This window comes from Saimiri boliviensis, chromosome 13, assembly GCF_048565385.1.
Source record: "Saimiri boliviensis isolate mSaiBol1 chromosome 13, mSaiBol1.pri, whole genome shotgun sequence".
NCBI lineage: Eukaryota > Metazoa > Chordata > Mammalia > Primates > Cebidae > Saimiri > Saimiri boliviensis.
The window spans coordinates 78,228,777-78,247,798 of NC_133461.1; the positions used below are offsets into that span (position 1 = coordinate 78,228,777).

A 19,022-nucleotide genomic window follows, 5' to 3' on the forward strand; every position below is an offset into this window, starting at 1 on the left:
TCAAACTCCTGACCTTAGGTGATCCACCTGCCTTGGCCTCCCAAAGTACTGAGATTACAGGTGTGAACCATGGTGCCTGCCCTAATTTTTGTATTTTCAGTGGAGACATGGTTTTGCCCCATTAGCCAGGCTGGTCTCAAACTCCTGAACTCAAGTGATCCGCCCACCTCAGCCTCCCAAAGTGCTGGGATTACAGGCATGAGTCACTACGCCTGCCCTGAAATGGACAATTCTAAACAATGAAGCTTGCAGGGTCCCAAAGTTGGGTGCGTTATGGATCAGCAAGCACCCTTGCAAGTTCGTGTGAGGCAGGCCAACTGTAAGGATCAGAGTAGTTTCAGAATGGTGATAAATGGGAATTAATCAACTTGGGTAGAGGCAGGAGAGGGCACAGGAGTGTCTAAGCCCCATTTACTCAGCTCCTATGGGAATTCAGGCCCCATGTAGTCATATATCTTCATTTTACAAGACAGAAATCTAAATTTCTATGTGAAATCTTGCATTTTCTTTTTTGAGCGACGGGGTCTTGCTGTATTGTCCAGGCTGGTCTCAAACTCCTGGGCTCAAGCAATCCTCCTGCCTCAGTCTCCCAAAGTGCTGGGATTATAGGCATGAGCCACTGCACCGGGCCAAATCGTGCATCTTTAAAGCCAGCAAATCAAACATGTAAACATAGAGCTTTAAGATGTGATATTCTCACTTGCCAAATGTGACCCCTGCTATTCAACAAAAAGTGGAAATTTTCGTTTTCCTGTTATGTTAGATATGCAACACAAATTTTTTCGTTTAACAAATTCTTTTCACAACAAAGAATGTTTTTAAGAGCAAAATTTAAGATGGCAGGAAGATTATGAGTAATTTGAAATACTATTTTTACATGTTGCAAGTAAGGAAACTAAAGTTAAAAAAAAGTGATTTGAAGAAATTCGTAACATTCTGGGGAAGACACACAACTAAAACACTGGTCTCCTCCTAGCTGAAGGTGGATACTCTTCTATTGGTCACTGTTTTTTTGGAGTCCATCATGCTAAGAGCATGTAATGGCAGTGTGTTATGTGGGAAATATACAGATGTAAACAGAACCTGATTTGCTATCCCCAAGTAGCTTAAAATTGAAAAGAAAATATAAAACATATTAATGTACCTGATCCAAAAGTCCGAATTTGGGGTAATCTTCTTCTGGGTCTTTACTCCCTGGATCTGGGTGTTCCTTTACCAAGAATACATCTCTTTCTTTACTCTAAAACGAAGCAGTGTTTTACTATTAATAAACATTTTATACTTAAAAGTATGGAATGGATAATCAACCACCCACTCCAAAAGTCAATTCCTAGGTGTAGTCTTCAAAAAAGACAGTATTGTTTTTCTTTCTAAGAGACAATACACAGCCATCAAAAAATTCAAACAACAGAGAAACAGGAAGAGTGCCCAAGTCTTTCATAATCCTCACCTATCCTTCTGTCCTACAGAGATAAGCACTGTTAACAGCTTGCTGTTACTTCTCCCTGGGTGCTCTCTTTACGTTTAAGGACAATATGGCTTAGAACAATTTTTTTTAATAGAAGAAAAAAAAGTTGTCTCAATTCAATGTAAAATTGTTCTTGCAAAATATAGTGGACAAAAGTTTCAATACATAAAACCAGGCTTATGTGGGCAATGTTCACATAAGACACAATATGCATTTCACTAATGGTGTGAAAACTATTAAAATTCACAATTAGCTGTATCTCATATTCAAAGGTTTAACATTAAGTTCTCATTTTCTCATTTCACAATGAGACGAAATATTATTTCTTACAAAGAATTTTTTTTTAATGTCAAGTCTAATCAATTTTAGTCTACTTACCATTGTTTTAACAATGTTATTTGGCCAAGTCATTTTCCCAGGTCTCTGTCTGGTTGTCATGCACTCCCAGTATTTATCAATAAATGGTATAATATCCTAATTTTTAAAAGAAAATATATTAAGACTATTACTGCTACAGCCAAAGGTATGCTACAAAGAAAGAAAACAGCATTTTTCAAGGACCTTGTTAGAATCAAGAGAAAAACTATGTTAGCTTTTTCCCCCCATACTGTTATGCAAGATGTCCATGTTTTATCTTTTAATCATTGAATATTTCATTGCATGCACACGATATACAAATTATGGGGGTTTCCGCAAGTATAAACAAATCTTAGCCATGCAGGTCTTATACTCCAGTTGGAAGAAAAAGCTCTGTCACAGTCCCTTAGTTGTCAATTAGAAGATGACTCCCAAATTATTCTCCTGAGCTCCTATTTCTACCTGCTGAGACATCTCTACCTGGACATCCTAAAGGCACCTCAAAGTTCTTGTGACTGAAACGGAACTTGGTATCTTACCTCATAAATCTGCTTTTCAGATTTCTATTCTTGCTCCTGATACTTAGAACCAGTGATCACCCAGAATAAGCTAGACACAATAGAGTTGTCCTTGACTCTTGTCTGACAATTTTGACACCTAAATGGTCACCAAATAAATTTTAAAATTTCAGAAACGTCACTCCAATCGGGCCTCCCTTCTATCCCCACTGCTGTGACTGTGGCTCTCACCAACTCCTGCTTGCATGATGGAAACGACTTTTGACCTTCATCTTCTGGCTTCCTATTTAGATTATCTTCTAAAGTACCACCACCAGAGTTAGCTCCATGAAAACCAAATCTTTACTAAAAGGAACCAAGGGAAGTAAGCCTGGAATATTCTGTTATTCCAGAAAGTAAGGAAGAGTTCAAAAATGGATATCAAAGAGTTTCAGGAATCAGCCAGATAGGGAATCAGGTTTTGTTTACAATAGTTGAATCTGGGACAACAGTTTTGTCTACAATAGTTGAATCTGGGAGGGTCAGAAATAAAAAATTCAACAATGGCAGGGCACGGTGGCTCATGCTTGTAATCCCAGCACTTTGGGAATCCGAGGTGAGCAGATCACTTGAGACCAGCCTGGCCAACGTGATGAAACCCTGTCTCTACCAAAAAATACAAAAATTAGCTGGGCATGGTGGCATATGCCTGTAGTCCCAGCTACTCAGGAGGCTGAGGCAGAACTGCTTGAACCCAGAAGGAAGAAGTTGCAGTGAGAGGAAGAAGTTGCAGTGAGCCAAGACACCACACCACTCCACTCCAGCCTGGGTGACAGAGCCAGACTCTGTCTCAAAAACAAAAGCAAAAACAAAAAAAAAACACCAAAAAAACCCAACAATGGACTATAAAACATTGACTTTTTTTTTTTTTTTGAGACGGAGTTTCACTCTTGTTACCCAGGCTAGAGTGCAATGGCGCCATCTCGGCTCACCGCAACCTCTGCCTCCTGGGTTCAGGCAATTCTCCTGCCTCAGCTTCCTGAGTAGCTGGGATTACAGGCACATGCCACCATGCCCAGCTGATTTTTTGTATTTTTAGTAGAGACGGGGTTTCACCATGTTGACCAGGATGGTCTCGATCTCTTGACCTCGTGATCCACCCGCCTCGGCCTCCCAAAGTGCTGGGATTACAGGCGTGAGCCACCGTGCCCGGCCGAACATTGACTGTTTTAAAGAAAAACTCATTGATATTTAAATGGAAAGAAAAAGAATGAGGGAAAATTATTTACAGAAGATTTACAACCAATGAATATCTTCTGATTTACAACCAACTCTATTAACTGATTCAGGGTTGGATAATCAATGGTGGCTAAAAATCACTGGTTGAAAGGAGTAAGAGAATAAGGTACTCACATAATCTCCATGTATGGCTCAAGGATTACTTATCACAAAGATAAAAATGCTCCCTCCTTAACCAACTAGTTCAATTCAAGATCACTAATAGTAAAACAAACCAATACCTTATATATCTACTGACGTGATAGTCCAAAAAAGAAACAATACCTATGTAATAGTCTTGCCAAAAATGTGTAACACAGGGCCAGGCAAGGTAACTCACAACTGTAATCTCAGCACCTTGGGAGGCCAAGGCCAGTAGATCGCTTGAGCCCAGGAGTATAAGACCAGCCTGGGCAACATAGTGAGACCTGTCCCTATTAAAGGGAAAAAAAAAAAAAAAAAAAAAAAAAAAGTTTAATCTGAACCTAATCATGAGAAAACAATCAAATGCAAATTGAGGAATATCATGCCGAACAACTGCCTAAGCACTTAAAAGTATTTACTTTACTAAATACATGGATCACTTGAGCCTGAGAAGTTGAAACTAGCTGGGCAACATACTGAGACTGCATCTCTACAAAAAATTTTTTTAAATTAGCTGGGTGTGGCAGCATGAGCCTAGAATCCCAGCACTCAGGAGGCCAAGAAGGGAGAATAGCTTGAACCCAGGAGGTCGAGGCTTCAGTGAACCATCACCGTGCCACTGCATTCCAGGCTGAGCAATAGAGCAAGACCCTGTTCCCCCCAAAAAAAAAAAAATTGAATAAAGGAATAGGCCGGGTGCAGTGCCTCACGCTTGTAATCCCAGCACTTTGGGAGACCGAGGCGGGTGGATCACGAGGTCAAGAGATGGAGACCATCCCGGTCAACATGGTGAAACCCCGTCTCTACTAAAAAATACAAAAAATTAGCTGGGCATGGTAGCACGTGCCTGTAATCCCAGCTACTCAGGAGGCTGAGGCAGGAGAATTGCCTGAACCCAGGAGGCGGAGGTTGCGGTGAGCCAAGATCGTGCCATTGCACTCCAGCTTGGGTAACAAGAGCGAAACTCCGTCTCAGAAAAAAAAAAAAAAAAAAAAGAATAAAGGAATAGTTTTACTGGGCCGGGCATGGTGGCTCACACCTGTAATCCAAGCCCTTTGGAGGCCAAGGTGGGTGGATCACCTGAGGTTTGGAGTTTAAGACTAGCCTGACCAAAATGGTGAAACCCCATCTTTAAAAAAATAATAAAAAAAAAAGTAAAAGGAATAGTTTTATTAATAGAGACAAAACAGTCATTACAACTAATGGCAATGAGTGATCCTGACCAGATCCTGGATGGAGGAAAAAGCTATGAAGGAGAATATTCTGAACACAGTAATAATCCTGAGAAACTACAAATATGAACCATAAATCAGTAGTACTGCACCAATGTTAAATTTTTGTATTATGATAATTGCATTGTGGTTGTATAACAGAATATTGGGTAAAGTGTATCTACAATGTTGTCTCATACAGCTTAAGGGAAAAACAGAGATATGGGGAGATAAAACAAATGTAGGTTAAAAAATAAAAAAAAGGTTAACTGGCAAATCTAGGAAGAAATGGGCTGGGCACAGTAGCTCACACCTGTAATCCCAGCACCCTGGGAGGCCAAGGTGGGCAGATCACTTGAATACGGGAGTTTGAGACCAGCCTGGGCAACATGGTAAAACCCTGTCTCTACAAAAACCACCACAAAAATTAGCTGGGTGTGGTGGTGAGCATCTGTAGTCCCTGCTACTTTAGAGACTGAGGTGGGAGGATCAGCTGAGCCCAGGAGGTCAAGGCTTCAGTGAGCCATGATGGTGCCACTACATTCCACCTTGAAAATTTTCAAAGTAGGCCAGGCATGTTGGCTCACGTCTGTAATCCCAGCACTCTAGGAGGCCGAGGTGGGTGGATCACCTGAGGTCGGGAGTTCGAGACCAGCCTGACCAAAATGGAGAAACCCTATCTCTACTAAATATACAAAATTAACCGGGCGTGGTGGCACACACTTGTAATCCCAGCTACTTGGGAGGCTGAGTTAGAAGAAGTGCTTGAACCCGGGAGGCGGAGGTTGCAGTGAGCCGAGAGCACACCATTGCACTCCAGCCTGGGCAACAAGAGCAAAACTCCAATTCAAAAAAAAAAAAAAAAAAAAGAAAAAGAAAAATTTCAAAGTAATTTTGTAAAAAATAAACTAAAAAGGGGCCACGTGCAGTGGCTCATACCTGTAATCCCAATTCAGCCTGGGTGACAGAGACCCTCTCTCAAAAAAATAGAACAGGCCAGGCGCAGTGGCTCACGTCTTTAATCCCAGCACTTTGGAAGCCAAGGCAGGTGGATCATGAGGTCAGGAGTTCAAGACCAACCTGGCCAACATGGTAAAACCCTGTCTCTACTAAAAATACAAAAAATTAGCCAGGCGTGGCGATGTACACTTGTAATCCCAGCTACTCAGGAGGCTGAGGCAGGAGAATCGCTTGAACCCAGGAGGCAGAGGTTGCAGTGAGCTGAGATAGTGCCATTGCACTCCAGCCTGGGTGACAGAGCAAGACTCCATCTGAAAAAAAAAAAAAAGAAAAAGAAAAAGGTAATCACTGAATCCACTGTCGTATACTCATAAAAGCTGGGAAGAAAGTACTTGTTAGAGAATGTATTTAGAACTTCCTTCTGCTCTGGCGCACCGCGGCAAAGAGAGACCCCAGAACTTCCTTCTAACTCTTTAGTAAAACTGCAATTACATTAATTCCACCTCTACCTTATCTTTGGAGAACATTGTCTTTGGATGTTCATCCTGTGTTCGGGACTGCCATGTCAGGTTGGCCAAAGCACTAAGGCACATTTCCTTCAAGTCTATCAAAAATAAAAAGGAAAAAATAGTTATCTATAATACTACATCTCTATTTCCAAGGGAATACTCAATAAGTGGTACAGAAAATAACAATAAGAGCAACAAAACGGAGTCATCATATGACCTGAAATGGGCAATTACATTATTCAGAGCTAAACTCCAACTTAACTTATACCAGTTATTAGGCAAAGGTCTCCTGATTCTAAGCCCAGATCCCTTTTCTTTTCCAGTGGATAATCATCTTCAAATACTCGAGTTTGTTCTTACTTGCTTGCTTCCGGAGGAAATAGGTATTCCCACTGTGATGGCAGACATTGCAATGAAAACTGTAGTTGGTCATGAAAGGTAGACAGGATCTGCAGAAGAGCCAAATTATACAAATTAGTGAACTTGTGAACACACACACACACCTTTTTTTTTTTTTTTTTTTAAAGACAGGGTCTCACTCTGTTGCCCAGGCTGCAGTACAGTGGTCCAATCATAGCTCACTACAGACTTGACCTTCCCTGGCTCAGGTGATTCTCCCACATCAGCCCCCCAAGTAGCTTGGACCACAAACATAAGCCACCATGTCCAGCTAATTTTTGTATTTTTTTTAAATGGAGTCAGGTTTTTGCCATGTTGCCCAAGCTGTATATCATGAGAAGTAAGTTAACATGAATCCATTCCCATCAGTGACAGGTAAATTAAAATATTAAAAATGTTCATATGTTAACATATTCTTAAAATGTAAAAAGGCTGTCAAAACCAAAACAGGCTCATATTTTTTTTTTTTTTTGAGACAGAGTTTCGCTCTTATTGCCCAGGCTGGAGTGCAATGGCACAATCTCAGCTCATTACAACCTCCTGGATTCAAGTGATTCTTTGAGTAGCTGGGATTACAGGCGTGTGCCACCACGCCTGGCTAATTTTGTACTTTTAGTAGAGACGGAGTTTCTCCACATTGGCCAGGCTGGTCTCAAACTCCTGACCTGAGGTGATCTGCCTGCCTTGGCCTCCCAAAGTGCTGGGATTACAGGCGTGAGACACCACGCCGGCACATGGCTCATATTCTTATAAATACCCGGATTTTTCTGTCACAATAGTAAGACCTTAACCATTATACTGGACAATTCAGCATCTAGAAGGTTCTCACTGGTACCTTATTAGTTTATTTTTGAGTGCCTAAAAATAATATGCCAGGCCAGGTGTAGAAGAGGACAAATAGTCTAAGGTCTATCTCGATGGTATCAATAGTGTGGTTAGAAAGGGCAGGCAGAATGTATGAAAAAATAAACAGAAAAAGCAAATAATTAGGCCAGGCGAGGTGGCTCATGCTTGTCATTCCAGCACCTTGGGAGGCCAAGGTGGGTGGATCACTTGACGTCAAGAGAAGACTTGCCTGTTTTGAAGGCAAGAGAGGAAGAGGTCTGGAGGGGAATGGCAGAGACTGGATGCAACAGAGGAACCAATGCAATTGAGAAGAGAAACATGGTAGTGACTGCACAGGATGACAGGAAAAGGACAGGACAGCTTAGTCTTGCAAAAGGCAAAGTAACAGAAGAACAGAAGACCTTTAGTATAAACGGCTTCAGCTAAAAGAGAAAAATCAGAACAAAAGTTTATCTTGGATTCTGAAATAGCTTAGAGTATCCTCAGAGAAGACTACCAAGCATTTTACCAACTATTGCCAACCTAATGGAATTAAAAGCATTCTTACAAATGTTAACGCTGAGTTCCCTTACCTTCACTTCTCTGTAGAACCTCTTGTGTTAAACAGTCTATTGTGATAGGCTCATTTACAGAAGGCAAAGCCTCATACTAAAGATAGGTAGGTAGGCTGGGTGCGGTGGCTCACGCCTGTAATCCCAGCACTCTGGGAGGCCGAGGCCCGATCACAGGTCAGGAGATGGAGACCATCCTGGCCAGCATGGTGAAACCCCGTCTCTACTAAAAATACAAAAAATTAGTTGGACATGGTGGCACACACCTGTAGTCTCAGCTACTTGGGAGGCTGAGGCAGGGGAATTGCTTGAACCCGGGAGGCAGAGGTTGCAGTGAGCCAAGATCACGCCATTGCACTCCAGCCTGGCAAGAGTAAGACTCTGTCTCAAAAAGGAAAAAAAGAGAAAGAAAAAGGCTGCTCTTCACACCTGTTTGTATTTGAATTCAAATAACTATTATCTACTTTTTTTTTTTGAGACAGAGTCTAACTCTGTTGCCAAGGCTGGAGTGCAGTGATGAGATCTCCACTCACTGCAGCCTCCACCTCCTGGGTTCAAGTGATTCCCCTGCCTCAGCCTCCCAAGTAGCTGGGACTACAGGCGTGTACCACCACGTCTGGCTAATTTTTTTTATTTTTTAGTAGAGATGGGGTTTCACCATGCTGGCCAAGATGGTCTCGATCTCCTGACCTCATGATCCACCCACCTTGGCCTCCCAAAGTGTTGAGATTACAGGTGTGAGCCACCGCACCTGGCCAAGAGCAGCCTTTCTCATACCCCACCAGCTCACACTCTCTCAGTTGTAAAAGGTAATCCATCCCACCTAACTGGGCTTTATTATTTTTATTTATTTTTTTATTTTTTTGAGACAGGGTCTCACTCTGTCACCCAGGCTAGAGTGCAGCGGCACAATCATGGCTCACTGCAGCCTCAACCTCCAGGGCTTAAGCAATCCTCCTGCCTAAAGTTCCCAAGTAACTGGTACTTCAGGTGTGCACCACCAAGCCCAGCTAATTTTTTCTATTTTTCATAGAGATGAGGTCTCACTATGTTGCCTAGGCTGGTCTTGAACTCCTGGTTCAAGTGATCCTCCCCTCCTAAAATGCTGGGATTACAGATGTGAGCCACCAAGCCTGGCCTTTTTTTTTTTTTTTTAAACTTGATACCACGGATAGGACCTAACTGGGCTTTAGATACAACTTTTGAAATTCAGTTACAAACTGTTCTCTCCGCTATCAAAACTTTAACTGTGATTTGATTATTCCCTGAATTCCTCCTAGTTATCTCTCTAGTAAATTTCCTTTCCTAAATTCTGTCAATCCAAACAAATAATTCTGGCTGAAATAGCCCTATCTTAGGCCTCTCTAAGTGACCAGTCTTGCTTAGCTAGGATTTTCTGAGCAGATCTTGCTACCAAGATCAATTATTTCTTCTTGATCCTTCAGTATTTTTCTTTCTTTTTAAAACACTCTTTCCTAAATCATAAGTCACATGTTAATTGAGATATCGGCATTTCTAAAACCCACTTTAACTTTTTAACTAGAAAGCATACAACAGATTATAAAAGAAAACACGGTATGATGGCTCAAGCCAGTAATCCCAACACTTTGGAAGGGTGAGGCAGGAGGATCCCTTAAGCCCAGAAATTTGAGGCTGCAACAAGCTGTGACCCAGCCATTGCACTTCAGCGTGGGCAACAGAGCAAACCCTGGTCTCGAGAAAACAACAAGCAAACATATATATATATACGTCTTTCCAATCTTACCCAAGGTGGATTAATTTCACTATAATGCAACCTTATTTTTCGATAGTCTCATATAAATATATTAGTATAATATAGACCATAAAGAACATTACAGAGAGCGAGCAGTACAATAGACAGTGAGTCAGTATAAGGTAAAAATTTCATTCGCAATCACAGTATGATTTTAATATACTGGAAGAGGTACACGATTGGAAATAGGTTTGCTGACGAGATATTTCAAGGAATGAGTCAGCAGCAATGAAAAAGAAAAAAAAAAAAGGATGATTCAGGCATAAAGAGCATGGGTTGTCTCAAATTTTGGAGAACAGGCTTTGTCCACATATACACTAATCCTTTCTGAAAAATCCAAGACCCCCCACACACAAAGTTTATATTGTCCTAAATTTGTTTATATAACACTTTGTAATTGCATTTTTTGGTCTCCAAACCAGGTTGTAAACTCAAAAGGAGGGACAATACCCACCACTCTATCAGGGCTGTGCCCTCAGTAAGCAAATAACACACTAAGGGAATTAAACAATTCCTGATTCAACATCCTAGCTGCTGAGAAGGGGTTAGAAAACATAGGAAATACTTTGCATTTATTTTGCCCACAAACTAACTGTTGAGCGTGCTGAGATTTATTTTACCGAGCAATTCTTACATAAACTATGAAAAGTACTCACGACGTATCTATGCCAAATGTGTCAGCCGTGAACCATTTTGTACAAATCCCACATTGCAGCTCTACCTCTCCCAACTGTCGGCCATTCTCTTCATCCACGGAGCCCGCCTGAGTATCCATCACCTCTGATGTATCCCCAGCACCTTCCTGTGTTCACAGAGCAATTCAAGAATCAAATCAGTTGAGGTGAATGTATTTTACTTTTTTTTTTTAAGTGACAAAGAGTCTCTCTATGTTGCCAAGGCTGGTTTCAAGTGATCCTCAGGCCTCAGCTTTCAAGTGTTGGGATTACAGGCATGGGCCACCGTGCCTGACCTGAATGCATTTTTTTTTTTTTTTTCGAGACAGTGTCTCGCTTTGTCACCCAGGCTGGAGTGCAATGGTGAGGTCTCGGCTCACTGCAACCTCCGCCTCCTGGGTTCAAGTGATTCTCCTGCCTCAGCCTCCAGAATAGCTGCGACTACAGGCGCTCATCACCACCCTCGGCTAATTTTTGCATTTTTTAGTAGAGACGGGGTTTCACCATGTTAGCCTGACTGGTCTCGAACTCCTGATCTCATGATCCACCCGCCTCGGCCTCCCAAAATTCTGAGACTACAGGCTTCAGACACCGCGCTCTGCTGAATGTTTTGTTTTGTTTTGTTTTGTTTTGTTTTTTGAGACTTTGTTTTGCTCTTGTTGCCCAGGCTGGAGTGCAATGGCGCGCTCGCGGCACATTGAAACCTCCGCCTTCCAGGTTCAAGCGATTCAGGCATGCGCCACCACGCCCAGCTAATTTTGTATTTTTAGTAGAGACGGGTTTCACCATATTGGTCAGGGCTGGTCTCCAACTCCTGACCTCAGGTGATCCGCTTGCCTCGGCCTTCCAAAGTGCTGGGATTGCAGGCATGAGCCACTGTGCCTGGCCTGAACGTATTTTTTTTTTTTTTTTTTTTTTTGAGACAGAGTCTCGCTTTTGTTGCCCAGGCTGGAGTGCAATGGCGCGCTCTCGGCTCACTGCAACCTCCGTCTTCCGGGTTCAAGCGATTCAGGCACCCGCCACCACGCCCGACTAATTTTTTTTTAGTAGAGACGGATTTCTCCATGTTGGTCAGGCTGGTCTCCAATTCCTGACCTCAGGTGATCCGCCTGCCTCGGCCTCCCAAAGTGCTGGGATTACAGGCGTGAGCCACCGCGCCCGGCCCTACGTTTTTGATTAGCTCAAAAATTTAAAAGCGATGGTTTTGCCTTGCAAACAACTAAGAAATACTTACTATTGTATCTTTTCCGTTAGATGATTCTGTCTCCAAGCCACCACTTACATCGACCAAGTTTGCGTCCCTAGAAGATAATGAAAGCGCTCAAGTAAGAATTTTCAAGAGAAACAAACCTCAAAAAGCCCATTCCCAAAGATGATCAAATTACAACCGAACTTCACACTCCTGCAGCTTTTTCAGTTAAACCTGTTCTCAGACTGGATGCCCAAGGTACTGTTAGGGAGCAGAGGGAAGCCGAATCGACCTTTACAGACAAATCTACCTGGGTTAGAGTTGATCCTGGGAGAGGTTCAAAAAGAGACAGCCCTCCCACCCTGTTTTCAGAGTGACTGTTAATTCTTCCAGTCTGGCACTGCAAAGTGGTTTCTTTTCTGGGATATGTGAAGGGCTCCCGTTAGAAGAGTGGGCTACCAGCTTCCTGCCGGAATGCGAGAGGCAGAGATAACGACAGGATCCTCGGCCCCCACCGCCAGAAAAAGGTGCGGAAGGGGCGTTATCCGAGATATATTAGAGAGGGGACGGGCCAAGCAGCGCAGGGGCAGGGCGAGCCGTTGGTGGCGGGGCCTCGGATAGCAGGGGGCGGGCGGCAGGGCTCCAGGAGCCGCAGGATTCGCGAGGGGCGGGCCTCCCTCCCGCGTCCTCCTCGGCTCCAGGACCTCTTACCCGCTTTCAGCCTCCCCTGAACCGGGCTCAGCCGTCGGAGCAGCAGAGGTCCCCTCTCCACCAGGAGCGGCTGCTCCCGCTGCCATCGGCTTCGTCTCTCCCTCTTCTGAGGCTGCTGCATTTGCGGCCGCTCCAGGGCCAGGCCCGGCACCCGTTTCCGGGCCGGGTCCTGCTCCCGCCGCCGCCATCACGGCCACCCCCGGACTTATCGCGAGAAGTCCCTTCGTCTCGCGCGAGTTGCTGTGTGACGGTGTAATCTTCAAACAGGAAAGGCTCGCGGTGGGTCCACCGTCTGCCTGAGAAAGCCCAACTCCACGCCCGCCTTAAAGTCAGGCGCGCTGGCAGAGGTGGGCGGGGCCCCCGCGCCTGCCCTGCCGGGGGAAGGCGGAGGAAGCTGGATGGTCAGTGGGGCTCCTCGAAGACTACTCTTCGAGTCAGGGACGGACGCGACGTGTTTTCGAGGCTACGACTGGCTATCCCCGCGCAGAGGATCCTTGAGAGCGCTGGCTGTCCCGCAAACGCTCCTCACTACCAAACGTGGGAAACGTCTTCCTTCGAGACTAGCACTCCCCGCCCGCCCGGATGGAATTTGGTTTTCTACGCAGTGTCGCCCCTTCGAGCCCCTTTCCAAATGACCTACAGAGGGAAGGGAATTAGGGAGGCCGATTCCAGGGGCGAGGATGGAGGACCCAGGCGGGGCAGCTGAGGAGCGGCGTGGGCACCAGAAGCGGCTCGTGGCTTCCTAGTGTGAGGGGCGGAAAGCGAAGCCCAGGGCGGGGGCGGGGGGGCGCGGGGTACCGGGGCACTCCGAGTGTAGGCAAGTGTGCCCAACGAAAGGAAGAGGTGTGGACTGAAAGTAGGAACTTTGGAAGTCACCGACAGTAGCTGGTTGCTGGCATCATTGGAGTGAGTGGAGTCTTTAAAAGCCGTGGTCTCCAAACTCGAGAATGCAAATCTCAAAAGTGTTGCAGCCGAAAACATTTTCAGGATACCAGTGTTTATCCTATATCCTAAAAAGTTGCCTAACGGGCAGGGCGCGCGGCTTACGCCTGTAATCCTAGAACTTTGGGAGGCCGAGGTGGGCGGATCACCTGAGGTTAGGAGTTCTAAACCAACCTGACCAACATGGAGAAACCCAGCCTCTACTAAAAATAAAAAAATAGTCGGGTGTGGTGGTGCTTGTCTGTAATCCCAGCTACTCGGGAGGCTGAGACAGGAGAATCGCTTGAACCCGGGAGACGGAGGTTTGGGTGAGCCGAGATTGTGCCATTTCACTCCAGCCTGGGCAAGGAGAGCGAAACTCTGCCTCAAAAAAAAAAAAAAAAAAAAAAAGAATTGCCTAACAACACACTCTTTCCGATTTACACAAGAACGGCGCATCCCTCGCCAATCCTCAGTCTAGTCTTACTTGATGTATCCACGGATAGTGTAGGAACCTCTAGGCCACTGGACACCATGGAAAATATGTAGGTACTGATTTCTCAGTTGGTTCTAATGACTTGTTTTCAACAAAATTAAAGAAGGACCTAACTGAGTTGTCAGAGAAATGCATTTTACAATGACCTAGTATACACATGATTTCTAATTGAAGCAAAAGATTTATGAAACTTTGTATTATGTCTTTTTTTCATGCTAGTGAAATACTAAATTAGTGACATACTAAATGGATTTGATGACCCCAGCAATATGAAACACGTATGTCACATTGCTTTCAAATGCCAGTGAGTGGTCTGGGGATTGAACCCTGAGTGGTACCTACATTTTTTTTTTAAGTCACCTGGTTTCACTCTGTTACCCAGGCTGGACTTGTATTCCTGTGCTCAAAGGATCCTCCAACCTCAGCCTCCCAAGTGGCTGGTACTGCTAGTTCATATTACTGGGCTAGCTTGACACTTAATTTTTTTTTTTTTGAGATGGAGTCTCACTCTTGTTCCCCAGGCTGGAGTGCAATGGCATGGTCTTGGCTCACTGCAACCTCCATCTCCTGGGTTCAAGGGATTCTCCTGCCTCAGCCTCCGGAGTAGCTGGAATTATAGGCACCTGCCACCATGCCCAGCTAATTTTTTGTGTTTTCAGTAGAGATGGGGTTTCACCATTTTGGCCAGGCTAGGCTCGAACTCCTGACCTCAGGTGATCCGCCAGCCTTGGCCTCCCAAAGTGTTGGGATTACAGGTGTGAGCCACTGTGCCACCGGCCCTGACGTAGAATTTTGAAGGGGTTCAAAGAATTGAGTTCCATTGCTTCAGTAAATCATGGGTGGGGAAATGCTAATTTATGTAAACAAAAGCTCTTACATCTATAAAAATGAAGTATGCTGAATGTGGTGATGCATGCCTGTCCCAGCTATTTGGGACAGGATCTTGAGTCCAAGAGTTAGAGGCAAGCCTGGGCAACATTACTGCAAGCAACATGGTGAGAACAAGTCTTTTAAAGAAAATGAAAAATAGGAACAGTCGATGCTAAGTCTTTCATTCTAGCAATAACAGTATTCATTCGTGAACATATTAATTGAAAAAAATAAATGCTCAGTCCCATTAAAAATCATACCTTCAGCTGGGTGCAGTGGCTCATGCCCGTAATCCCAGCACTTTGGGAGGCTGAAGTGGGTGGATCACCTGAGGTCGGGAGTTCAAGACTGTCTTGACCAACATGGAGAAACCCCGTCTCTACTAAAAATACAAATTTAGCTGGGTGTGTGGCACATGCCTGTAATCCCAGCTTCTCGGGAGGCTGAGGCAGGAGAATTGCTTGAGCCCAGGAGGCGGAGGTTGTGGTGAGCTGAGATCATGCCGTTGCACTCCAGCCTGGGCAACAAGAGCAAAACTCCGTCTCAAAAAAAAAAAAAAAAAAAAAAAAAATTGCACCTTCAATAAAATTTTGATTTTTATGTTTATCAATATATATACTACATTTGATTAATTGTATACTAATAATTATATTGCCAGCCAGCCATAGTGGCTCATGACTGTAATCCCAGCACTTTGGGAGGCCGAGGCAGGAAGGCTGCTTGAGTCCAGGAGTTAGAGACCAGCCTGGGAAATACAGCAAGACCCTCATCTCTACAAAAAACAAAATATTAGCTGGGTGTGGTGGCACACACCTTTAGTCCCAGCTATTTGGGAGGATTACCTAAGCCCAAACGGGTCAAGCTCTAATTGCACTACTGTCCTCTAGCCTGAGCAACAGAGCAAGGCCCTACTTCAAAAAAGAAGAAAAGAAAAAAAAAACTTGTTCATATTATTTTGATTTTTTGAGACAGGGTTTGGTCTATTGCCCAGGCTGGAGTGCTGTGGCATGATCACAGCTCACTGCAGCCTCGACCTCCCCAGGGTCAGGTGCTCTGCCCACCTCAGCCTCCCAAGTAGCTGGGACTACAGATGTGCACTACCATGCCTGGCTAATTTTTCCATTTTTTGAAGAGATAGGGTTTCCCCATGTTGCCCAGGCTAGTCTCAAACTCCTAGATGGGGAGATATGCCCACCTTGGCTCCCAAAGTGCAGGGATTACAGGCATGAGCTGCTGTGCCTGACTTATGTATTTTTTGAATGAATGATGACAGGCATAGAAATCACTACATAGAAATACTTTTCAAAGTTTTATTTAATTATGCTAATGTTTACAATTCATATGAAATCCTTTGCAACTAAAAATGATAAACTCATGCAAACAAAATTTTGAAGACCATTAATTTGGAACAATGTGTTTAAAATGTTTTAGCCACAACTCACATAAGAAATACATTTTGCAGGCCGGGCACAGTGGCTCATGCCTGTAATCCCAGCACTTTGGGAGGCCAGGCGGGCAGATGACCTGAGGTCAAGAGTTCAAGCCAGTCTGACCAATACGATGAAACCCTGTCTCTACTAAAAATACAAAAATTAGGGCCAGGCGCGGTGCTCAAGCCTGTAATCCCAGCACTTTGGGAGGCCGAGGCGGGTGGATCACGAGGTCAAGAGATCGAGACCATCCTGGTCAACATGGTGAAACCCCGTCTCTACTAAAAATACAAAAAATTAGCTGGGCATGGTGGCGCATGCCTGTAATAGCTACTCAGGAGGCTGAGGCAGAATTGCCTGAACCCAGGAGGCGGAGGTTGCGTTGAGCCGAGACTGCGCCATTGCACTCCAGCCTGGGTAACAAGTGAAACTCCGTCTCAAAAACAAAACAAGACAAAACAAAAAACAAAAACAAAAACAAAAAAACAAAAATTAGCCAGTGTGGTGGCATGCACCTGTAATCCCAGCTAGTCGGGAGGGTGAGACAGGAGAATCACTTGAACCTGGGAGGTGGAGGTTGCAGTGAACCAAGATCCTGCCATTGCACTCCAGCCTGGGTGACAAGAGCAAAACTCTGTCTCAAAAAAAAAAAGAAAGAAATGTAAAGAAAAAAACAGAAAAATACACAAAACTGCTGAGAATCAAATTCAAATGTTCTCACCACAAACACTGATATGCAAACCTGGGCAACATGGCAAGACCCTGTCTCTACAAAATAGAATAAAAAACAGGCTTGGGCAGAGGTACATGCCTGTATCCCACCTACGAGGGAAGCTGAAGCAAGAGGGTTGTTTGACCCAACGAGGTGAGGCTACAAGGAACTCTGTTCACATCACTGCATTCCAGCCTGGGTGACAGAGTGAAACCCCATCTTCAAAAAGAAAAAAAAATAAGCATTTGAGGTGCTGGATAGGTTAAATAGCTTGATTTAATCAGTCTGCACTGTATACACATAGCATAACATCACTTTGTATCTCATAAATGTATATAATTATAATTTGTCAATTTATAATAAAAAATTTAAAATTGGCCAGGCACAGTGGCTCATGCCTGTAATCCCAGCACTTAGGGAGGCCAAGGTGGGTGGATCATGAGGTAAGAGCTCTAGACCATCCTGGCCAACATGGTGAAACCCTGTCTCTACTAAAAATACAAAAATTAGCTGGGTGTGGTGGCAGGCGCCTGTAATCCCAGTTACTTGGGAGGCTGAGGCAGGAGAATCATTTGAACCCAGGAGGCGGAGGTTGCAGTGAGCTGAAATCGTGCTGTTGCACTCTAGCCTGGCGAAAGAGCAAGAGTTTGTCTCAAACAACAACAAAAAGACAGTTAAAAATTACATTAAAATTTTTAAAGAGTACTTGGGTATCAATGTTCCTTTGTAGGTCATCAGAGCTTTCCCCTATACTGTAGATATCCCTCATTGGAATTAAGAGGCTGGGGAGCTGTGAATGGGTTTCTTGGTTGGTTCCTGAAAGGCTCAGAAGCTGAAACTAGGCCAGGCGTGGTAGTTCACACCTGTAATTCCAATACTTTAGGAGGCTGAAGGGGGCGGATCGCCTGAGGTCTGGAGTTCTAGGCCAGCCTGGCCAGCATGGTGAAGCCCCGTCTCCACTAAAAATGTGAAAATCAGTTGGGTGTGGTGGTAATCCCAGCTACTTGGGAGGCTAAGGCAGGAGAATCACTTTAAGGGGAGGCAGAGGTTGCAGTGATTGTGCCATTGCCCTTAATTTTTTGAGATAAGAGTGAAACTCTTGTCTCAAAAATTAAGTAAACAAAACGAAATCGAAGCTGAAACTGTCCCAAGAGTTGGACGAGTTACCTGAGTGATGGCTATGTATATCCATGATCCTACACAAATCTGAAACCTATCCTATAGAGGCTAGGGAAGAAGTTTTGAACAGCGCAGAGTCCTGACTTCTTTTGGAAGGTACTGCAGTCCCTAGGAAAAGGTTCAAATGCAACCTAATAGTGGAAGCTTGGGTTGAGAAATGCCATATGAGAGTAAACTGTGTTCCTGGCTGGAATTCCTTGGCAGATAGAGCCAGCTGGCTGCTGCCAGCCAGAGAGGTGGGTCGAGGATCAAAGGGCAGTATGGCCACATGCATGGCTGCTCTTGGTAGAAGGGAGGAAGCAGGGCCATAACTAGCTTGTCCCAAACAGGTCTGGGCAGTGCAGTGCATTCTGTTCTACCTCTGGTTCTGCCCCACAGCACAATCCTGGCTGCTCTCTGTGGAAAACTTTTCCCTTAGTATTCCTTTCAGAAAATGAAGATCCAGTTGCAGGATCTCAGTTGAAAAAATGTGCTTAGGTCCGTTTTGTTTTGTTTTGTTTTGTTTTGTTTGAGATGGAGTTTCTCTCTGTTGCCCAGTCTGGAGTACAGTGGCTTGATCTTGGCTCACTGCTCCTGAGTAGCTGGAACTATAGGTGCACACCACCACGCTTGGCTAATTTTTGTATTTTTAGTTGAGACAGGGTTTCACCATCTTGGCCAGGATGGTCTCGATCTCCTGACCTTGTGATCCGCCTGCTTTGGCCTCCCAAAGTGTTGGAGTTACAGGCATGAGCCACCGCGCCCAGCCTGGTCTTGAGTACATGTGGCATCCTCACTTTTCATCTAACGGAGTGCAATAACCATTTCCTAGACGTACCCTGCCTTCCTTGCTTTAATGAACTCTTC

General features: G+C 44.5%; 1 protein-coding gene across 5 annotated transcripts in view; it reads right to left on the minus strand.

Annotated features, from left to right (window-relative positions):
* Positions 1-12,791, minus strand: part of ASH2L (ASH2 like, histone lysine methyltransferase complex subunit) — a 49,692-nt gene extending 36,901 nt beyond the window's left edge. For 4 of the 5 annotated variants that reach the window (XM_074383869.1, XM_039463352.2, XM_003938117.3 and 1 more), the window contains exons 1-7: positions 12,569-12,791; positions 11,903-11,969; positions 10,651-10,796; positions 6,785-6,873; positions 6,425-6,519; positions 1,847-1,942; positions 1,145-1,240 (exon numbers count right to left, since the gene is read on the minus strand). In XM_074383869.1, the coding sequence (XP_074239970.1) occupies positions 1,145-1,240; positions 1,847-1,942; positions 6,425-6,519; positions 6,785-6,873; positions 10,651-10,796; positions 11,903-11,969; positions 12,569-12,756 (777 nt within the window). In that variant the 5' untranslated portion in view covers positions 12,757-12,791. Of the gene's footprint in view, positions 1-1,144; positions 1,241-1,846; positions 1,943-6,424; positions 6,520-6,784; positions 6,874-10,650; positions 10,797-11,902; positions 11,970-12,167; positions 12,419-12,568 lie in introns of those variants that run through there. The other variant, XM_010348706.2, reaches the window with a different exon arrangement.
* Between the last annotated feature and the right edge of the window lie 6,231 nt (positions 12,792-19,022).